The sequence below is a fragment of the Bubalus kerabau genome, chromosome 12 (genome assembly GCF_029407905.1).
Source record: "Bubalus kerabau isolate K-KA32 ecotype Philippines breed swamp buffalo chromosome 12, PCC_UOA_SB_1v2, whole genome shotgun sequence".
NCBI lineage: Eukaryota > Metazoa > Chordata > Mammalia > Artiodactyla > Bovidae > Bubalus > Bubalus kerabau.
In genome coordinates, this window is record NC_073635.1 from 32,956,718 (window position 1) to 32,980,131 (window position 23,414).

At 47.2% G+C, this 23,414-nt stretch overlaps 1 protein-coding gene across 6 annotated transcripts in view; it reads right to left on the minus strand.

Moving 5' to 3' along the window:
• Positions 1–23,414, minus strand: part of LOC129624485 (uncharacterized) — a 93,396-nt gene that overhangs the window by 49,321 nt on the left and 20,661 nt on the right. For 2 of the 6 annotated variants that reach the window (XR_008700979.1, XM_055542486.1), the window contains exon 2: positions 293–400. Coding sequence is in view for 1 of the 6 variants with exons in the window: in XM_055542486.1 (XP_055398461.1) it covers positions 293–400 (108 nt within the window). In the remaining 5 variants the exon portion in view is untranslated. Of the gene's footprint in view, positions 1–93; positions 199–292; positions 401–12,018; positions 13,344–15,135; positions 16,007–23,414 lie in introns of those variants that run through there. The other 4 variants (XR_008700982.1, XR_008700981.1, XR_008700980.1 and 1 more) reach the window with 4 other exon arrangements.

Consider the following 23,414-nt stretch of genomic DNA (forward strand, 5'->3'; position numbering starts at 1 on the left):
TTGTGGCATTGCGTCACACTACAGCATCCCAAGCTTGACGCCTCGGGATCACACACCCGTCTTCTGATCATCACTGCCGAAGGCGGAGCCCACTCGCTCCCTTCTGACTGTCGGGCTGTCAGCCTGTGCCAGACCTCTGGATGGCAGCCACTGAGCACCAGAAACGTGGCAGGTGCCACGTGCGGAAGTGCGAATACCCTGGATGTATTGTGTAATATAAAGTTATTAACCTCACCAACTTGTTATTTTTTGAATGTGGTTACTAGGAAAGTAAATCTCGAGGGTGGCTCACCTTGCATTTCTGTTGGACGCAACGCTGGTCTCCTTACCCCTTCCTCTCACAGCACCTCTCAGGTGGTCCTCACTGGGGTTTCCATCCTTATAGAACTTTGGGTACTGCCTGCATTTAAAAAAAAAGGTTATTTTTATTTGAAAGTTGGTTCCCAGTTTCCTAGTAAGCTCAAACCGAGGCCTCTGGTCCAACCTCAGTCAGGATTTCTATGGCTCTGCAGCCACACTTACCCCCATCACTCCAGCAGGTGCCCCAGGTCCCACCCTCACGCACGCTGGTCATCTTCCCTCTTGTGTCCCTGTAATGCTGTCCCTTCTCTGCCTGCTCACATGGTCCCATATTTGGAGGCATAGCTTGAATGCTGCCCACTTCCATCTCCACTCCCCACTTTCAAGAGAATGAACCTCCATGTGATGACTCTCAGCAGGCCTTTGTGTTGGTATTTATGGCTCCGATCACCTACTTCCAGGCATAGTTCTAAGCACCATCTTTGATCGCCACCTTGGCATTCTGAACACGCTGATGCCCTGTAACTCCTATAGTCTGTAGACCAAGCATCCTACTCCTATGTGAAGTGAAGTCGCTTAGTCGTGTCTGACTCTTTGCCACCCACCGTGGACTGTAGCCCACCAGGCTCCTCTGCCCATGGGATTTTCCAGGCAAGAATACTGGAGTGGGTTGCCATTTCCTTCTCCAGGGGATCTTCCCGACCCAGGGATTGAACCTAGGTCTCCTGCATTGCAGGCAGATGCTTTAACCTCTGAGCCACCAGGGAAGCCCTACTGCTATAGGGCCCCTGAATTCCAAACCTGAAACATGTTTTCCCAAGCACTTGCCTGCTTCCACTCTTTAAATCCAGACTCCCCTCCATCAGCGTAACTTTAAACCCCAACCCCAGTCATCACCGACCACGTCCTCACCCCGTTCACAAGACCACTGGTTCTGTGTTGTCAGAATGACAGCCCCATGTGACAGGCTCCCCAACACCTGGCCCTGGCCTTCTCTGCCTCTCTGCTAACCCACCACCCATACCCACCCCCTACCTTCCTGCATCACTGTGGCTGGCCTGGCTCAAGTGACATCAACTTGAGAAATCATTATCAATCTCTCAGGGTGAGCTCCTGTCTTCTAAAAGATTTTACTAGCCGACTCACTGGAAAAGACCCTGATGCTGGGACAGATTGAGGGCAGGAGGAGAAAGGGTTGACCAAGGGTGAGATGGTTGCATGGCATCACTGACTCAATGGACGTGAGTTTGAGCAAACTCCTGGAGATGGTGAAGGACAGGGAGGCCTGGTGTGCTGCAGTCCATGGCGTCGCAAAGAGTTGGACACAACTGAGCGACAACAAAACTTTTAACAGACATGGATGTGCACTGGAAAACTTATCAGGCAGATCAAGCAGTTTTTAAAACTAGACATTAAATACCAGATTCTGTACCTTCTGAAGAACCCAAGTTATCCCAGAGGGAAAATGTGGGCCTCCTGGGCTTTTCTGCTTCAGGGTCCCATGAACCACCAGTTGTCAAGTCTCCTTAGGCTTTCCTTGGCTGTGAGGCTCCTCTCGACTTCCCTTGTTTAGGAGGCTCTTGAAAGTGTTGAAGAGGATGGTCAGGGACATTGTAGAACATGCTCCATCAGCATTGTCTGCTGTTCCTCGTGATTAGGTGGGTTGTGGTTTGGGGTAGTAAGAGCACCATGTCCCCATGTCCCGTCGAAGGTACCTGCTGTCAACAGGGTTTATGAACCCCGCTGCTGCCCTTGACCTCCTGGCCCAAGTGTGTCCGGCTTCTCACAGTGAAGTGCTCTTCCCTCCAAGCCTCCCTCCACCCCCAAGCTCTGTCCCTCCTGTACTGTCGACTCCAGTCACCCCTGCAGTCTAACATGGGGACCACTGTTGTGGTCCCTCCTTGTCTTCTCCAGTTCATCGTTATGATTGTTCTGAACAGACAGGATTTGTTTAGATTTAGTTTATAACTACATGAAATACAGAAAAGCTGACACCAGCACCGTGAGTAGTAGTTCTACCATTAGTAGTGGTTCTTATTACCATCATGTCCCACAAGGAACACGAGGAGAAAAATTACTGACACCCCCATCTTCACCACCACACTATTCACAAAAGCCAAGACCTGTAAACCACCTACCTGTCCATCAGTGGCTGAAGACGGTGTATGTAAACAGTGAAATATGGTTCAGCTGTAATAAATAGATCTTCCCATATGGGGCAGCATGGATGGACCCCCAAGGGCATCTTGCTAAGTGAAATAAGTCAGAGAGAAAACAAATACCAAACCATCTCATATGTGGAATGTTAAAACAGACTGCCCGAGTTGGGGTGCAGGTGTGGGAGAAACAGGTGAAAGGGATCAAACGGTGTAAACTTGGAGTTGTAAAATAAGTCGGGGGGCGGGGGAGGCTTCAGAGGGAGGGGATATTTGTATACACATAGCTGATTCACTGTGTTGATACAGCAGAAACGACACTGTAAAACAACCTATGTGTGCTAAGTCGTTTCAGTCGTGTCCAACTCTCTGTGACCCCATGGACTGTAGCCCGCTAGGCTCCTCTGTTCATGGGATTCTCTAGGCAAGAATACTGGAGTGGGTTGCCATGCCCTCCTTCAAGGGATCTTCCTGACCCAGGGATCAAACCCACATCTCTTATGTCTCCTGCATTGGCAGGTGGGTTCTTTACCACTAGCACCACCTGGGAAGCCCCACTATATTCCAAAATAAAATTTAAAAAAATATTTAAAAATAAGTCATGAGGATGGAAAGTGCAGCATGGCGACTATAGTTAATACTATTTCTCTATTTGAGAGCTGCTGAGCAAGTAGATCTTAAAAGTTCTCCTCACAGGGAAAAATGTTCTAACCATGCACAGTGATGACATTAACAAGACTTACTGTGGTCATTCTGCAATGTATACAAATGTCAAATCTTGTACACCTGAAGCTAAAGTTGCAGGACAATTATACCTTAAAAAAAAAAAAAAAAAAGAACACATGCAGGAAACAGGCCAGAAGGGGAATAAAGGCAACATATTGACCCAGCCCAGAGGTCCCCAGCGTCCAGCATCTAATGCCTGATGATCTGAAGTGGAGCCCATGTAATAACAATAGAAATAAATTGCACAATAAATGTTTGAATCATCCCAAAACCACCTCCCTACCCTAGTCTGTGGAAAGATTGTCCTCCATGGGACTTCCCTGGTGGCATAGTGGAAAGAAATCTGCCTGCCAATGCAGGGGACACGGGTTTCATCCCTGGTCTGGGAAGATTCCACACGCCCCAGAGAAACAACACCCATGGGCCTAGAGCCCATGCTCTACAAGAGAAGCGGCCTAGGTGAGAAGAGTAGCCCCCTCTTGTGGCAACTAGGGAAAACCCACCCACAGCAATGAAGACTCAGGACAGCCAAAAGGAAATAAATTTAAAAAAAAAAAATTGTCATCTACAAAATCAGTCCTTGATGCCAAAAAGGTTGGGGACTGCTGACCTAGACGATCTGGCAGCTGGTGCTACAGCCCAGATGTCAGGAGAGGTTTCAGAGAAGTGTGAGTGCAGTGCCGTGGTCACTTCGTTGCCAGCTTCCAAGCTGTATGAAGTCACTAAAGCAGTTTTTTCATTTGCAGGGGATGCGGGGGAGGGGGCAGTTGCATAGATCATTGTCAGCAGCTTGTCCAGAGCAAGGACAGCTTGTGTTAAGCCCAGAGACAGGTCCCATAGGAAGAGTCGGGAGGCAGATCTGGAGGGTTGGTTTTCAGACCACGGAGCCCTACAAGACCACGGCGCCTCCAAATTCTATTGCTGCACCTTCCCGATTTCCATTCTCCTGTGTGTTAAAGTGGACTGCTGCTTTATGATTTCTCAAATGGATGTGTGCATGCGTGCTCAGTCGCGTCTGGCTCTTTGTGACCCCATTGACTGTAGCCCTCCCAGGCTCCTCTGTCCATGGGGTTCTCCAGGCAAAAATACTACAGTGGGTTACCATTCCTTTCTCCAGGGGATCTTCCCAACTGAAGGGTTGAACGTGCATCTCCTGCACTGGCAGGTGTATTCTTTACCACTGAACCACCAGGGAAGCCTCTCAAATGGATAGTTAAAATGAAATCTGAAGTTAACCACCCTGGATAGCTTCTAAGGCCGCATCATCCCATTTATCCTGCCTGAAACTCTAGTGGTGCAGTAAACTCTACCATGTAGAGTGAAACTCCATTCATTCAGATTTAACCAGTTTGCAGTATTAAAGCTTAGAGCTTAAGTAAGATAACTGTTCTTAAAGTGCCAAGTGAAGTCAAGGTGTCAGATAAGTGGAGGGCGGGGTGTTGAAGCTGCATGCAGACATACACTGGTTAAATTGCCTTAAATACCCAAGCACCTTCAAGTGATTGAAGGGTCTCTTTTCCACGTGGTTTTTTTAAAGAAGAATTTTATCTAGCACCTATGTGTGCATGAGACACAGACGGGTCTGAATCACTGCCTTAGAACACCTGACTACCTCTTTCATAACCCAGACTCTCCTCTGTTTGTCTGCACTCGGTGATACACGAAGCCCTAGAGACTCCACCAGCTTGGTGGAGTCAAGTCACTAGACTGCCGCCTAGTCGCAGGCTGGGAATTCAGAAAGGGAGCTTTTCCTGTCAGTCTCTTTGCCTGAAGGGAAGGTTTCAGCTCCTCAGAGTCCTTATTAGAAAGCTCTTTGCTATTTTGTAGTGTAAATCTGTGCCATTTAACTAAGCTACCAATTAGTTTCTATGGCAACGTGGAACCTCTCTGGAAGTAAGGTACAGACGCTCAGGGCCCAGGGTCTGTCTGTACAGAGCTAAGCAAGAGATGGAGAAACTTCTTCAGCGCAGCAGACCAGCAGCCCATGGGGGCCCTGCCACCCCTGCCCGTGGGCCGGGGCACACTTCCCACCCGGAGGGCGCTGCACACACACACACCCCCACCCCGCAGTGAGCACAGAAAACTCCCCCAGCTCTGTTCCCTCTCACCTGCAAGTCATGAAAGCTGGCCTATTTACCAACTTCGATCAGTTCTCACCTGCTTCCCCAAGAGCTTCGGGTTTAGGGATGAACCAACAACCACACCTCCTGGCACTGCCCACAGACTGGTCACCAGTCCTAGAAAGGCCGGGCAAGCGCTGCTGCTTAGACTCTGATGGAAGAGAAGCAACGACTACCCAACGGGAGGCTCCAAGAGTGGAGGCAGCTGTTAAAAAGCAAAGTTTTTCTCCACTTTGCTTAGATTCAATGAAACAGTACTCTGTCGCCCAGGACTCAGAACCAACCTGAGAGTGTCCAAGGTCACGGGAGGTGTGGACTGGCCCCTGCCTCTCCCCGGGCCGTTTGTGCAGATCCACACCCTCCCCAGCCTCCTGCTCCTGGGACCCAGCCTGTGGACCCAGCCAACAGCAGAGTTGGCCTGCGCATAATTTATAAATGTTCTCAGGGAAAAAGAGCTCCTGTCTCACCTTGTTACAGAAATGAACCAGGTCCGGGTGCCTGCCACATGGGGAGCCACAACACAGGGACGCCGGGGTGTGCAGCCAAGTGGGGGTTATCCACAAGGTATCGAAGCAAGAAGATGGCAGACCAAGCCTCAGACCTGTTCCACCGAAGGCGAGGGGTGAGGTGTTCACGTGAAGAGGGATGGAAAGGTAGGCGCTCGGGCGTGGGGGCTGTGGGCAAGGGGAAAGGTGATTGGAAGGTGAGGTTTACAGTTCTGCGCAGGCCTAAAGAGTCCGAAATGCAATCTTCCACGCAATCTCAAAAACAACAGAATGATCTCTGTTCGTTTCCAAGGCAAACCATTCAATATCACAGTAATCCAAGTCTATGCCCCGACCAGTAATGCTGAAGAAGCTAAAGTTGAATGGATCTATGATGACCTACAAAACCTTCTAGAATTAACACCCAAAAAAGATGTCCTTTTCATTAAGGGGCTGGAATGCAAAAGTAGAGAGTTAAGAAACACCTGGAGTAAGAGGCAAATTTGGCCTTGGAGTACAGAATGAAGCAGGGCAAAGGCTTAATAGAGTTTTGCCAAGAAAACCCTCTTCCAACAACACAAGAGAAGACTCTACATGTGGACATCACCAGATGGTCAATACAGAAATCAGATTAATTATATTCTTTGCAGCCAAAGATGGAGAAGCTCTATACAGTCAGCAAAAACAAGACTGGGAGCTGACTGTGGCTCAGATCATGAACTCTGGATCATGATCTTGGAATTATTGCCAAATTCAGACTTAAATTGAAGAAAGTAGGGAAAACCACTAGACCATTCAGGTATGACCTAAATCAAATCTCTTATGATTATACAGTAGATGTGAGAAATAGATTCAAGGGATTAGATCTGATAGAGTGCCTGAAGAACTATGGAGGGAGGTTTGTGACATTGTATAGGAGACAGGGATCAAGACCATTCCCAAGAAAAAGAAATGCAAAAAAGCAAGATGGTTGTCTGAGGAGGCCTTACAAATAGCTGTGAAAAGAAGAGAGTGAAAAGCAAAGGAGAAAAGGAAAGATACACCCATTTGAATGCAGAGTTCCAAAGAATAGCAAAGAGAGATAAGAAAGCCTTCCTCAGTGATCAGTGCAAAGCAATAAAGGACAACAATAGAACAGGAAAGACTACAGATCTCTTCAAGAAAATTAGGGATACCAAGGGAACATTTGATGCAAAGATGGGCACAATAAAAGACAGAAATGGTATGGACCTAACAGAAGCAGAAGATACTAAGAAGACGTAGCAAGAATACACAGAACTATACAAAAAAGATCTTCATGACCCAGATAATCACGATGGTGTGATCACTCACCTAGAGCCAGACATCCTAGAATGCAAAGTCAAGTGGGCCTTAGGAATCATCACTATGAACAAAGCTAGTGGAGGTGATGGAATTCCAGTTGAGCTATTTCAAATCCTAAAAGATGATGCTGCACTCAGTATGCCAGCAAATTTGGAAAACTCAGCAGGGGCTACAGGACTGGAAAAGGTCAGTTTTCATTCCAATCCCAAAGAAAGGCAATGCCAAAGAATGCTCAAACTACCACACAATTGCAATCATCTCACACGCTAGTAAAGTAATGCTCAAAATTCTCCAGGCCAGGCTTCAACAGTACATGAACCATGAATTTCCAGATGTTCAAGCTGGTTTTAGAAAAGGCAGAGGAACCAGAGATCAAATTGCCAACATCTGTTGGCTCATTGAAAAAGCTAGAGAATTTCAGAAAAACATCTATTTCTGCTTTATTGACTATGCCAAAGCCTTTTACTGTGTGGACTGCAATAAACTGTGGAAAATTCTGAAAGAGATGGTAATACCAGACCACCTGACCTGCCTCTTGAGAAATCTGTATGCAGGTCAGGAAGCAACAGTTAGAACTGGACATAGAACAACAGACTGGTTCTAAATTGGGAAAGGAGTACGTCAAGGCTGCATATTGTCACCCTGCTTATTTAACTTATATGCAGAGTACATCATGAGAAACGCTGGGCTGGATGAAGCACAAGCTGGAATCAAGATTGCCAGAAGAAATATCAGTAACCTCAGATATGCAGATGACACCACCCTTATGGCAGAAAGCGAAGAAGAGCTAGAGCCTCTTGATGAAAGTGAAAGAGGAGGGTGAACAAGTTGGCTTAAAGCTCAACATTCAGAAAACTAAGATCATGGCATCTGGTCCCATCACTTCATGGCAAATATATGGGGAAACAGTGGAAACAGTGACAGACTTTATTTTGGGGGGCTCCAAAATCACTGCAGATGGTGACTGCATGAAATTAAAAGACGCTTGCTCCTTTGAAGAGCAACCTAGACAGCATATTAAACAGCAGAGACATTCCTTTGCCAACAAATGTCTGTCTTCAAAGCTATGGTTTTTCCAGTAGTCATGTGTGGATGTGAGAGTTGGACTATAAAGAAAGCTGAGTGCCGAAGAATTGATGCTTTTGAACTGTGGTGTTGGAGAAGACTCTTAAGAGTCCCTTGGACAGCAAGGAGATCCAACCAGTCCATCCTAAAGGAGATCAGTCCTGAATGTTCATTGGAAGGACTGATGCTGAAGCTGAAACTCCAATACTTTGGCTACCTGATGCGAAGAGCCGACTCATTAGAAAAGACCCTGATGCTGGGAAAGATTGAGGGCAGGAGGAGAAGGGGACGACAGAAGATGAGATGGTTGAATGGCATCACTGACTCAATGGACACGAGCTTGAACAAACTCTGGGAGTTGGTGATGGACAGAGAGGCCTGGCGAGCTTAGTCCATAGGGTTGCAAAGAGTTGGACATGACTGAGCAACTGAACTGAACTGACCCATGGTTCACTCTCATCCATAAAGTCATTTCAAAGAATATTATGTCCTTGTGTCTATCAAGTCCCCACACCCTATATACTAAAGTCTATCCCTGCTGCTGCTGCTGCTGCTAAGTCGCTTCAGTCGTGTCCGACTCTGTGCGACCCCAGAGACGGCAGCCCACCAGGCTCCCCCGTCCCTGGGATTCTCCCCACTATTGACCCCCAAATCATAGAACCTTAAAATTGTTTCTGGTATGGGAATCACGTCTATAAAATGGTTATCTAACACCTGCTTGAATGTTCCCATGACAGGGACCTCACTACTTCATTTCTAAGTGTAAGTGGCTTTTTTATTAGAGTTTATTAGAGTTTGTCCCTGTCCCTCTTCCCAGCTAAAGTGTGGAAATTTGGGTGTATTTGGGAAATTTGGGGTGTGAGTCTCTCCATTTAATATCTAAATGAATATCTACTTTTAATATCTAAATGAATATCAGGCAGGTACCATACAAAAAATACTGATTCCTCTTTTCACCCAGAAAATATTTATTGAGCATCTACCGTAGGCCAGGTACTATGCTCAGAATCCACCAGTTACCAACACAAAGCTACCTCCTGAGCTTATATTCTACAGAGGGGAATAACAAACAATCAAATGAAGGGATAAAGTAATTTTAGATGGTGATGAATGCTATGAAGACAGTTAAGCCAGGTACCTGGAGAACATGAGATGGAAATGCACTGGGTGGAGAGGGGGTCGGGGAGGTCTCTCTAAGGAGACACACAGGGCTGCTGTTGCAGGTTGGGTGCTATGTGTCAACTGTGTACTGACCACGGGAAGCTTCTATCCCTTCACAGGCGACCTCACTCCAGGACAGCAGTGGTGACGTAGAGGCTCCAGCTTGGGGCATGCTGTGGACCCCCCTCCCCCCGCCACACACACACACTTCTTACTCAGGCTCTGCAGCAGGAGCACCGACGGAGGCCGGTCCACACACGACACTAACCTAGAGCGAGGGTATCTGCTCCTCACAGGGGATGGAGCCAGAGCCCTAGATCTGCTGTGGCCACTGCCTCCCCAAGAAGAGGGGGCAGTTCTCAATCTCTGACCTCAGCGTCTCATGTGTCAAAGGAGAACACCACTCACCTCACTAGATGGCTGCCCTCTCTAGAGATGGTGCGTGTAGAACGGTGAAGCATGTCGCAAAGAGGTGATGCCGCCTTGACACCGAGAGAATGAGCAGGAATCGTGCTGCAAGTGAGTTCTCTACTGTAGATTCCTTTGAACTCAAGCTTTCGTCTACTCCCCAAATAGTGCGTGTTTCCTGAACACGATGCACTGATCTGCAGGATCACTCACGCACCTGGAATCACAGACCTGCATCCTGTTCCCTACGTGTTGCCGAGATCTGCCCTGGCCGGGCTGTGCTTGCACTGACCCCTCCACGGACACCCCAGCCCAGCCCCTCAAGCCCTGCGGATACTTCCAGCCCAGCCCCAATGCCAGGCTTGCAGAATGGCCTGTCCAGTTCTGACCCCCCGCCTGCAGCCCTGCCCGCCCCTCACCGTTCCTGCTTGTCCCTCCAGTGCCCTTGGTCCTTCGGGCTGTGCCCCCAGGGGCTGTGAGCTCCTGCAGGAGTGGGGGTCGGTTGCCACACCCGACAGTGCCTGGCTCACCCATTTCCATTCACCAGGGTGGGAAGCAGAGGATGAGACTGTGATGCCATCTCTGGATCACATCCTCGGTGACTTTTATGAGAACACACTCCACAGTGGGCTGAGGCTGGGAAGACCCAGGGCTGAGGGCAAGGGAGGGGATAGAGCCCCCCAAGGAAGATGCGGGCTGCACTGGCAAGACATTTGGCGGACATGCAGGTATCTGTGGACAAAATGACATGACATCTGGGATCTTCTTTCAAACTGTCCAGCAAACAAGGAAGAACGTATGGAAATAAGGGAACAGAAGGGAGTAAGGGATGTTTGACATTTTAACAGCAACAAAGCAACCAACAGAAAAGTTTGGAAGTGAGGAAAAAAAAAAAGCTGTCACTGGCCATTTGAAACTGGAACTGTGAGTCTGCACAGGAAACACAGGTGTGGTGTATCTATTTTCGCTTACCCATTCGGACATCATTTCTAGGCAAATTCGCTGGTTTTTGTCTCTCCACACGTTCAAGTGCAAGACACCAATGAAGCCCACACGTCTAATAATTTTTCATACATATCATAGCTTCACTTTCATACTTTCTGCATGTATCACACATTTTCCATTTGATTCTCAGAGGCACCTTATGGGGTCTGTTCAGTACAGATTATTCCCATTTCACAGCTGAAGAAAACTGAGGTCCAATGGCTTATTTGCCCCAAACTGGCAAATGGAAAAATACAGACCAAGTCAGAAGAAAAGATGGTCCTGTTCTGCTGGAGCTCGGAGAAGCCAGGAGTTAAAGTTCTGCTGAGAAGGAGAGCAGCAAGGTTGCAAACTATGCTAAGTCTATGTTGTAACTGCCTCTTGTCCTTGATTCTGAAAAAGATTGGCTTTCTTGGTTTATAGTGTCCAACCTAAAGAGTTCAGCCCATCCTGCATATCGGAGCTCTTTGCTGTCAAAATGTCTCATTTTAATTTCTAACCAGGAGAATGTCCTTGGAGGCCTCTTCTCAACCTCTGCTCTTAGCACTGACCTTAACCGTGTCTTGGAAAGCCTCAAGCATACTTCAGAACTCCGAGATTGCACACATGAAGAACCTGACACTGAAATGCAGTATAAGACCTGGAGAACTGCAGAAATATAGCCATCTCCACCTGAAAATGGAGAAGGCAATGGCACCCCACTCTAGTACTCTTGCCTGGAAAATCCCATGGATGAAGGAACCTGGTGGGCTGCAGTCCATGGGGTCGCTAAGAGTCGGACACGACTGAGCGACTTCACTCTCACTTTTCACTTTCCTGCGCTGGAGAAGGAAATGGCAACCCACTCCAGTGTTCTTGCCTGGAGAATCCCAGGGACGGGGGAGCCTCGTGGGCTGATGTCTATGGGGTCACACAGAGTCGGACACGACTGAAGTGACTTTAGCAGCAGTAGCAGCCACCTGAAAAACATTTTCCACTGAGCACCCATGGGCGTGAGTGTTTGCCTCATATTTCCCCAGCTGCATGGTGGAGAAACTGCCCCCTCCCTGCGTGCCGCCGTGGTGACAGCCAAGGCCCGGCCAGACCTGGTCAATCACTCCCCAGCTCGAAAGCTGCTGCTGGCTCCTCAGTGTTAGTCACTCAGTCGTGTCTGACTCTTTGAGATCCCATAGGCTGTAACCTACCAGGCTTTTCTGTCCATGGGATTCTCCAGGCAAGAATATTGGAGTGGGTTGCCATGCCCTCCTCCAGGGGATCTTTCCAACCCAGGGATCCAACACAGGTCTTCTGCATGGCAGGCCGATTCTTTATGGTCTGAGCCACCAGGCTAAGGAATCTGGACTTTATTCAGTGACCTGAGGAGTCAGCAGGGCTTCCCTGGTGGCTCAGATGGTAAAAAACCCGCCTGCCAATGCAGGAGACAGTGAGAGATTCGGATTTGAACCCTGGGTGGGAAAGATCCCCTGGAGGATCTTTACTGGTGTGGCAACCCACTCCAGTATTCTTGCCTGGAGAATTCCATGGACAGAGGATCCTGATGGGCTACAGACAACAGGGTCACAAAGAGTAGGACACAACTGAGTGACTCACTCCTTCACTTTTTTTTCTTCACTTTTCCTTAGCCTAACTTAGGTTAAGGCTGCGGACCCATCACCTGCTGGTCTCCAGCTGCCTGTGGGGCTTGACCCCTGCTCTCCTGGGAGACCTGCCTGAGACAATCCCTGCGGATCCCCCGCGTTTTCTCCTGTTTGTCCCTCAGCTTCCCTCCACCCTGGATCGCAGCTGGTTCAGTGACCCTTACTGACTTTGCACCGCCCAAGGCCTGAGCATCACCCGCCTAGGGAGGCAGGGAAGGAAGGTTGAACTGGGGCGCAGGGCTGGCAGGCCTGCGGGGGGAGTCAGGGGCACGCCCCATGTCTGTGGCCCCCTTGCTGGGCCGCTCCTGTGGCAGGTCTGTGTGTGCGTGTGTGGGGTGTGGGGTGTGTGTGTGTGTGTGTGGTGTGTAAATTGAATTTCAGTTCCGAATGAGCGCGGACGTCTCTCCTGCACGTGGTTCCTCCTCCCCACAGGAGTGGAGGCAGCGAGGTGGCTGCAGCGGGACGCCCCCCTGCGCTCTTAGCGTCCTTCCTTCTTTGGGGGCGGGGAGAGGTCTGTGCTCCTGGCATGGCAGCCAACGGAGGGCGACGCTCCCCCCCACCCCCCTGCCCGCCTGAGCGCCTGTGACCCCGGCGTCGCGGGGACCAGGAGGCCAGGCCTCGGAGGGACCGCACGTGCGCACCCGGGCGGCGGGGATCTTCCAGACGGGAACGCTGCACTCCATCCTCCTCCGGAGCGGTACCGAGAGCTCACATCCTCACAGTGCAAGAGACAGCAAGGTGTGCAAACACTGCCGACCTTCCCCGTGGACGCGTCTCCGTCCTGAGTCTCCAGGACCGCAATTTGCCTCGTTCCCGGCATGCGAGTTCCCCGCATCTATAGTTGGGGCTCTTTGAATGGCAATGTGATTGAGGTTTTCATAATTATGCACCTTCAAAAGACGTTCCATGTAATTCTGATCATCCTCCTCGGAAAATGCCTCAGATTAAAAGCTTCTGCTGGCTCTTTAGGCCGTGGGCCTGCAATTACAGAAAATGAACCGCCTTTTAGCTTTCCATTGAAATTAATAACAGCAGCTCCCCGGTTGACTCCCCGTGAATAGTTTAATGGAACAAACAGGATACTTCAGTACAATGTGGGTTGGGAAGCCATTTGAGTGAGTTGCTGAATCTCCAATGGGAAAATAATTCATGCTATGCAAACCTTTCTTATGTACACTCAGTGTTCCTCCAAAATAAAAACTGAACTATTTAACAGATGAGTAATGACGCCTGGGTCTGCCTGTTACTCTGCCAGACAAGGAAGGTAAGTCACTGAGCATGGGGCATGGAGGCCTGCAAATAGATGGACCTCCTCTGACAATGAAAAAGCTCAAGTTCGGCTCCAAAATCACTGCAGATGGTGACTGCAGCCATGAAATCAAAAGACGCTTGCTCCTTGGAAGAAAAGTTATGACCAACCTGCTGCTGCTGCTGCTAAGTCATTTCAGTCGTGTTGGACTCTGTGCAACCCCATAGATGGCAGCCCACTAGGCTCCCCCATCCCTGGGATTCTCCAGGCAAGAATACTGGAGTGGGGTTGCCATTTCCTTCTTCAATGCATGAAAGTGAAAAGTGAAAGTGAAGTCACTCAGTCGTGTCCGACTCTTAGCGACCCCATGGACTGCAGCCTACCAGGCTCCTCCATCCATGGGATTTTCCAGGCAAGAGTACTGGAGTGGGGTGCCATTGCCTTCTCCGTATGACCAACATAGACAGCATATTAAAAAGCAGAGACATCACTTTGCCGACAAAAGTCCGTCTAGTCAAAGCTATGGTTTTTCCAGTAGTCATGTAAGGATGTGAGAGATGGACCATAAGGAAATCTGAACACCGAAGAATTGATGCTTTTGAACTCCAGTGTTGGAGAAGACTCTTGAGAGTCCCTTAGCCAAGACGTACATGAAAATATGCCTAAGACCACTAATCATTGGGAAAAATGCAAATCCTAATTGCAATTAGATCTTACCTCACACCTGTCAGAAGGCTAATATCTCAAAAAACAAGAAATCAGTATTGGTGAAGATATGGAGAAAAGGGAACCCTTGTGAACTGTTGGTGGGAATGTAAATTGGTGCAACCAATTATGCCTCCATTAGTGGATGCACGGGTAAAGAAATTGTGGCACACACACACACACACACACACACACATACACGGGCTTCCCATGTGGTGCTAGTAGTCAAGAACCCACCTGCCAGTGCAGGAGATGTAAGGGACGTGGGTTTGATCCCCGGGTTGGGAAGATCCCCTGGAGGAGAAAATGGCTACCTACTCCAGTATTCTTGCATGCAGGATCCCACGGACAGAGGAGCCTGGTGGACTACAGTCCACGGGGTTGCAAAGAGTCAGACACAACTGACATGATTTAGCATTGTTTATTTATCACTCCCATTAATCCATTGTTAGCTGTGGAGCCCGCATCGCTGGAGGTGTCTTTCAGTCCTTCTGAGCAGAAAAAAGTCACAGGGAAGATTGTGGCCTGGTGCTGCCGGAGGTGTTTGGTTACGAATCCCCTCTGGGGCACAGATGCTGTGCTGGAAACTTTGGAACCTCCTTCCCTACTGTTTCAGCAGACCCTGGTCCACCACCCTGCTCTGCAGCAGATAGGGTGACAGAGGCGGTGTTCCTGTACCTGGCACTCCAGTCCCCCTGGTTGCTATGACAGGGCTCCAGGCTCTCATCTGGCTGCCCGCCTCCCAAAGTCCTCCTGACCTCACTCAGACTTCACCACTTTCCCCAGCAATGTCCTTTTGCCATTTCAAGAGCCAAGCCAGGATGCCACTGTGAATTTCATATAAAGTTCCTTTATGTCGTCTTTTCATGCCTGGAGATCTTAATTTTAATGTAGTTGCATTTACAATCTTTTCATATATAATTAGTACTTTGAGGGAATTTTTGACGGGATTCTTCTGTATGCCTAGGTTACACTGCCTCATGCACTTATTTAAGTTTTGCTTCTCATGTTTAAGTCTTTCTTCATCAGAAGTTACCTCTGGGCGTGGTGTCACATGGGGAGGGGGGGCGATGTCGTTCTTTTCTTATGGTTATAGCTATATAATGAGACTTTATATTTGATCTGAAAGTCCCTCTGTTTTTTCCTTCTTTGAGAATTCTTTGTCTATTCTTGATTCTTTACGCCTACGTCAAGTTTTAGATTCAGCCTAACCTAAGGAAGGGGCAAACATGATTCCTTTTCTTGCATACCAGCAAACTGCACAACTGCATGTTTGTTCGTGGACCTGAGCTCTACATTTTTTTGAGGCACAGTGTGTGTTTCATTGCACTAACTCCCATCTGCTAAGGATGTGTTTCCAGAATGAATTTCAGCTTCTATGATGTTTTAAAAAATTATTTACTTATTAAAAAAATTAACCCATTTATTTTTGACTGCTAGGTCTTCGTTGCTATGCAGCTTTTTCTCTAGCCGCAGCAAGTGGGGGCTGCTCTCTAGTCGCGGTGACAGGCTTCTCGTTGCGGTGGTTTCTCTTATTGCAGAGCATGGGCTCTAGGAAACAGGCTCAGTAGTTTGGTGCCCAAGCTTAGTTGCTCTGCAGCATGTGGGATCTTCCCGGACCAGGGATCGAACCCGTGTTTCCTGTATTGGCAGGTGGATCCTTTACCACTGAGCCACCGGAGAAGCCCTATGATATTTTTAAAAGAATTACTTAAAAAAATTTTTTATTGGAGTATAGTTGACTTACAATGTTGAAGAATTATTTTCTAATTTTGATAAAATACACATAACGAAATTCCCCATCTTGACCATTTTTAAGTGTACAGTTCAATGGCCTTAAGTACAGTCATGTTGTTGGGCAACCATCCCCACCATCTATCTCCAGAATGCTTTGCATCTTGCAGAAGTGAAACTTTGTTCCCATTAAACACAACTCCATATCCCCACTCCCCCAGCCCCTGGCAGTCACAACTCTATTTTCTGTCTCTATGAATTTGATGACTCTAGGTACCTCGTGTAAGTGGAATTTTACAGTATTCATCTTTTATGACTGGCTTGTTTCACTGAGCACAATGTCCTCAGAGTTCATCCATGTTTTTGCATGTGTCAGAATTTCCTTCCTCTTTAAAGCTGAACAATATTCTGCTGTATGGATAGACCACATCTTGTTTATCCATCATCCGGGGACACTTGAGTTCTTCTACCTCTTAGTTACCGTGGAAAATGCTGCTCTGAACATCAGGTATAAACATCTCTTTGAGACGCTACTTTTGATTCTTTTCAGTGTCTACCCAGTAGCTTACATGGTTTTTGAAAAAGAAAGAAGTTCCAGAGTTCCAGCACAAGGCTTCCTAGCTATTGCTGCCCCCATCACTCAGGGAAGATGCTGTTTGCCCTAACTGTCTCACAGAGGTCACGAGAGGAGATATATGTACGTCTGACTGGTCTGCTCCAAAGCCCATGTTCTACACACTGTAATTTGCTGTCTCCACCACCAACAGAAAACTACTGGAAGTAATTCAGGTTCCCAGAATCGACACACTGACAGAAATCTACGACAATCAGTGGCTTTCTAATATACAAGAGATAAACAGAAAACATAGTGAATGAGGCAATCCCCTTCACAGAACCTTTAAGAATATGCTTGGAAGGGGACTTCCCTGGTGGTCCAGTGGTTAAGACTCTGTGCTTCCAATGCAGAGGGCACAGATTCAATCCCTGGTTGGGGAACTAAGATCCCACATGCTGTGTGGTACAGCAAAAAAAAAAAAAAAAAAAAAATGCTTAGAAATTAACATACTGTGGCAATTTCAAGATCTGTTGAAAGAAAAATATAAAATTCTTGTGAGAGAAATAAAGGAAGTTTTAAAAAGTTGGGTGTTGGGTTCTATTTCAAGCTACGAAGATACAACACAGTAAAGATTTTTAAAACTACAATTAGTTACAGATAAAGTTCAAACTCCTGGGTGTAAGATAGGATGTATTATACACAATGGGAAGTATAGCCAATACTTTGTAATAACTGTAAATGGAGAGTAACCTTTACATTGTGTTAAAATTAATTAAAAAGTCTACAGTTCAAAAACTAATTAAAAATTTTCACAGGAATTTTACTAAGAATCCAACTGGAAAATTAAGTAGCTAAGAACAGTCCATTGGGGAAGGAAAATAAAATTCTCCAGAATCAGAACTCACTTCCCAGATAATTATAAAATATATAACCAAATGATAATCAATAGGACAGTGACATTGGCTTAAGAACAGAAAAAATAACCAACCAAATAAAGCATAGATTCCAGATACATGCCCTAAACTACTAGGATCAGCTGGAAAAAGAAAACAAAGGGGAAGGGAGCAATTTTTAATAAACATCATTGCAGAAACTGAGTGACAATAATAGCCAATATTTAGTAAGTATTGATGTACTTAGTGTCAGGGGTTATTCTAAAAGTGCAATAACTTATTTAATCCTATTAACAACTTCAAGAGGCATGTTCTATTGCTTTCCCATTTTATGGATGAAGCAACTGAGTCGCCAAGAGGGTGAATAAACTTTTGCCCAAAGTCACATAGCAGCTCTGGCAGCAGAGGTGGGATTCACCCCCACAGCATCAGTCCACACCCAGGCTCTTGAACCCACACTGCTCCTCCACTCACCCCACAGTGAGGACAGAACCTCAACCCAGTTGTTCAAACAGTTAATCTTCGAAAGCCCTGCTAAAACCCACAGACATGGAAAACGAACTGATGATTGCCAAAGGGGAAGGGTGGAGGCGGGGATAAATTAAGAGGATGGGATTAACACATACACACTACTATATATAAAATAGATAAACGAGGTTATTTGGTAATAACCTATAAGGGAAAAGAATCTAAGAAAGCATATATATATATATATGTATATGTGTGTGTGTGTGTGTGTGTGTGTAGCAGCATTGTTCATGGTAATCAAGAGGTAGAAGCCACCAAAGTGTCCATCAACAGATGAACAGATAAGCAAACTGTGGTGTGAACACACAATGGAATATTACTCAGCCTTAAAAAAGGAAGGAAATCTAGACAGAGGCTACACAGTGGATAAATCCTGAGGACATGATGCTCAGTGAAGTAAGCTGGACACAAAAGGACAAATAATGTGTGATTCCGCTTATATGAGGTCCCTAGAGTAGTCAAGTTCACAGAGGCAGAAAGAATGGTGGGTGCCAGGGTCTGGGGGGAATGGAACGGGGAGTTGCAGGGTTTGGCTTTCAGGACGAAAAGGATCCAGGAGATGGGTTGCACACACTGAGAAGGTCTCCAGCGGCATCTCCTGGGAACACCTGTGCCTGGGAATGTCCCCACCAGGCAGAGCTTGGCACACAGAGACTGTCATATGCACGCAGCCAGCATGTCCCCAGTCATGCAGGACTTCCCCTCTATGCAGGCTGAACAAATCCCGAGGCCCAAAGGCCCCTGTGCCAGGCAGACCTGAGTTCCAGTCCCACTTATGTCATTACTTACTGTCAGATGAGAGCAAATTGCTGCACCTTCTTAAGTCTCATTCTCTATAATATAAAAGAACCAGTGTGACCAAACTCAAACACGTGTGGTGGACGATAAGGTGTATGTGTCTGACGAATGAGAGCCGCAGGGTTGGTGTTAGTGTCCAGGGGATGGGCAAAGCAAACCGCATATGCTCAGAGTCCACGTTCACCGCACACTCGGGCCCCTGACCTTCTCTGGATCCCAGGAACCTGAGGGCTGACAGGTCAACTCCCCAGACACTGGGGAGACTGGGCTTAAAGCCTAAGGTCGGTGTCTTGGCCCAGGCCCCCTAGCCGATCAGAGGCCACCCCAGGCCAGGAGAGTTTGCCTTTCCCTCTGCATATAGTGGCAGCTTTAATAAACATCTTCTCTCCTTCCAGCAGTGGCTTTTGGAATAAAGCTCAACACCTTTGGACTAAAAAGACATTGGAATGTTTGTGCGGGCATCACAGCACACAGGTGGGCTTGGACTCCTGGGGTCCTCCAGACCAGCGGGACTCCTGCCCAGGCTCCCTGCATGGGGGACAGTCCTCTCTCCTGGCATGGCATCCCCCCAGTGGACACAATGCTCCTTAGATGGGAGCCTGCATTTCATGTTGTATCCCAGCATGTTGTAGCTGCCCCATACATCCTGAGTGAGGAAATGCATTCTGCATTTCTTAAAAAGAGCCCTGAGATTTTACTCTCTTCTCAGCCTGTATCTGCAGAAAAGCTTCTGATCTTCCCTGACAGCTCAGTTGGTAAAGAACCTGCCTGCAATGCAGGAGACCCCAGTTCGATTCCTGGGTTGGGAAGATCCACTGAAGAAGGGAAAGGCTACCCACTCCAGTATTCTGTCCTGGAGAATTCCATGGACTGTATAGTCCACGGGGTTGCAAAGAGTCGAACACGACCGAGCGACTTTCACTGACTTCTCTGTCAAGCGTGGGGCCACCTTTGCAGTTTGTCTTCTCTTGTGTCTCACTGAATTCAGCAAAGGTCAAAATCATCTGCTGTTTACTTATCAGATATATATCTTAAAATATTTGTTTTTATTTTTGGTTGGGCTAGATGTTTTTAGCTGCATGCAGGCTTTCTCTAGTTGCAGCGAGCCGGGGTTACCTTCTAGTTGAGGTGTGTGGGCTTCTCATCATGATGGCCTCTATTGTGATGGAGCATGGGCTCTCTGCTAGCTCAGATGGTAAAGAATTTGCCTGCAATGTGGGAGACCTGGGTTCAATCCGTGGGTTGGGAAGATTCCCTGGAGAAGGGCCAGTCCAGTATTCTTGCCTGGAGCATCCCTACGGACAGAGCCAGCCTGGCAGGCTACAGTCCCTGGGGTCACAGAGAGTCCGATAGGACTGAGCAACTAAGCACAGCATGGGCTCTAGGCACACAGGCTTCGGTAGTTGTGACACACAGCTAAGTTGCCCCATGGCATGTGGGATCTTTCCAGACCAGGGATTGAACCTGTGTCCTTGGCACCAGAGGGTGGATTCTTAACCACTGGACCACCAGGGAGGCCCACTCATTAAATATTTTTGAGCAGCCTTTATGTGCCAGGCACCATGTTCAGTGTTGGCGGTCTCGCCCTTGGAGGGTGACAGAATACAGTTGTATAAGTTGTATAACCCCAGGCTACAGCCTTCACAGCACAGCCCTTCCCTAAGGCATGGCCGAGGGCTCCAAGCCTGAGGACAGAGGAGCAGATCAGACCCCCCCTTCTCTAGGGAAATGCTCAATTCCGTCAAATCAGGTGCTTGGGAGTCCTACTCAGGTGGAGGAAGGGGGCAAGGCTCAAGGCTCGCCAGCATCTTGTCTCCTAGATCACCCCTACTTTGGCATTTGGGTGCCAGAATACTCCCTGGGGGAGATTCTTTTTCCTTAGTTCCGCACTGGGCTCCAACTTTCAGCATTGGTCAAATTTTCCCAGATGGATTTCTAACCAGTGAAATGGAGGTTTCTAATGGAAATCCCTGCGGCCCTTTACTTAGAACCGTGCTGGTGGGCGCTCCTCTAATTATTCAATTGCCTAATCCCATTTCTCTTGCATGATCCATTATGCACCCCTGCTGACAGGATGCCTCGTCCTCAGCAGATACATGACCTGGTCTAATGGACTCTGGGTGAGACCAACCACACTGACTAAGGGATTCAGCTGGTACCTAATTCCCCTAAACTATTATTTGATAAATGAACAAGGCAGACAGACACATTTTCTGCTTTAGGATAAATATTTTATGAATCGCCGCCCCCCCCCCCCCCCGCCCGATACATCACATTATTAGTACATTATCTGTCATTCCTCTCCAGGGTTTGCAGGGCCTGGGCCTACATACACTCAGGAGTGCATCTGGGTGATTTTATTGAACAAGCCGATTTTAAAATCTGTTTGTATCCGTGGAGAAAAGAAATCATCTTGTCCCATGAAAGGGACTAGGAACCAGGAAAGGTTCTTTAAATGTTGATTTGCTATTTCAGCGAGAAAGTCATAATTTTGGGGACTGTGGGTTTGACAGATGTGTCCTGCGTCTCATTTTAAAAACTCAGTGCATCTTCTTTCCTTGGCATCTCCCGTAGAACCGTGCTAGCCTGGGGTGAGCTCTGCATAGACACAGCAAGGAGCATCCCCCTCATCTTGAAAAGAAAGCATCCTGAGAAAGTCAGTCTTTCTTTTTGGTCAGGTTTCTTTTTTTAAAAAAAGATGCAGCTTTAATACAAAGCCTGTTTCTCACCAAACATGGGCATTTCAACCTGGGGTGGGTCAAGGCACTCAGGCTAGGAATTAGCACATACCTGCCCAGGATGGAAAAAGAAACCCACCTGGAATTGCAGTGGCTTTTCTCTTGTCCAGAGTAAACAGTGCACACTTTTTTTTCATGCTAAGGTCCGTCTAGTCAAAGCTATGGTTTTTCCAAGAGTCATGTATGGATGTGAGAGTTGCACCATAAAGAGAGCTGAGTGCCAAAGAATTGATGCTTTTGCACTGTGGTGTTAGAGAAGCCTCTTGAGAGTCCCTTGGACTGCAAGGAGATCCAGCCAGTCAATCCTCAAAGAAATGAGTCCTAAATATTCATTGGAAGGACTGATGCTGAAGCTGAAACTCCAATACTTTGGCCACCTGATGTGAAGACCCAACTTACTGGAAAAGACCCTGATGCTGGGAAAGATTGAAGGCAAGAGGAGAAGGGGACGACAGAGGATAAGATGGTTGGATGGCATCACTGACTCAATGGACATGAGTTTGAGCAAGCTCCGGGAGTTGGTGATGGACAAGGAAGCCTGGCGTGCTGTAGTCCACGGGGTCACAAAGAGTCGGACATGACTGAACAACGAACTGAACTGAACCATAATATATCCATTATTAAAATGATAAAAAGCTCTAATCGGACTATTATTTGAAAGCCTTCACATGATGACACAAAAGAAGAGGATGCATACTTAGAAAATGCTGAGGGACAGAAGCAACTGATTTTATGATCTCTCCCAGTAAATGGGAGAAATACAGACAAAGATCTGGAAAAAGCGAACAAACCAAATCGTAGGAGTTTTCCAGATGATAAAGAGCCTTCACATTTGTTTCAGATATTATGTCAACATATCTGCTTACAGAAATGAAATGAGTCGTCCTATTTCTTAGGGGTTAATTACAATGGAATTTGTTAGGAAACACTGCCTGCTCACCTTTGATAAATGCCCCGGGGAAGTTGAGACAAGAGTGATGTGGAAGGGAGGTGTAAGTGTGGTTAATGCATTTACACCTTCTTAGAGTCTCCCTTGAGTATATTTTACCTTTGCCATAAAATGAAAACATTTAAATTTCTTTAAAATTACATTTGACTTAATTACACCCAGGCCCTGATACCAGTAAGCACCCCATTTCTGCCTGTTTTTCTGTCATAAAGAGCGACCGGGCTCATCATTTCATAAAGAGTTGTTTTCTATGGGATGCTCGCTATGTGCAGAATGTTAATAGCTGGCTGAATACGAATAGGCTCTGTGGCTCCACTTGAAATACAGAAAAATGGCCCAGACATTAAAAAAGATAAAAGGGAAAAGGGCAGTAATGAATTTAGAGGAAAATGAACATTAATGGTACTAGCATTACTCATGTTCCACATAACAAATTATTGGAAATCTGTCAAGTACACCAAATTATCTACTCGTCGGCGGCTGTGGGGCCCTCTGCAGCCATCCAAAACCAGCAGAAGCAAGACAATTTGAGCTAATTTTACTATTTATAACAATAGAACAGGCCATTAAGATAAATTAATGTCATTATCAAGTTTCTATGAAAATGACAAATACCACTATTTCGAGCAGCTTAGAGGCTGTTGACTATAATGAATTCCCTGCACAGGTACTAAAGAGAAACACTCCAAGTAATTATTTTCTAGTAGCCTGTTTGTTTCCTGACCATTCATTTGCTTTCACCACAATTAGTTCTGTACACAATATGGTGGTAACTAAACAGTCAACACCGCACAGCACTGGGACTAATTGGCCCATTACGATGTGGTTTCTAGCATTTTCCTCCCCAAAGAGAGTCGGGAGTAAACAGACCAGAGACAACAATGAGAGGACCATGCGGG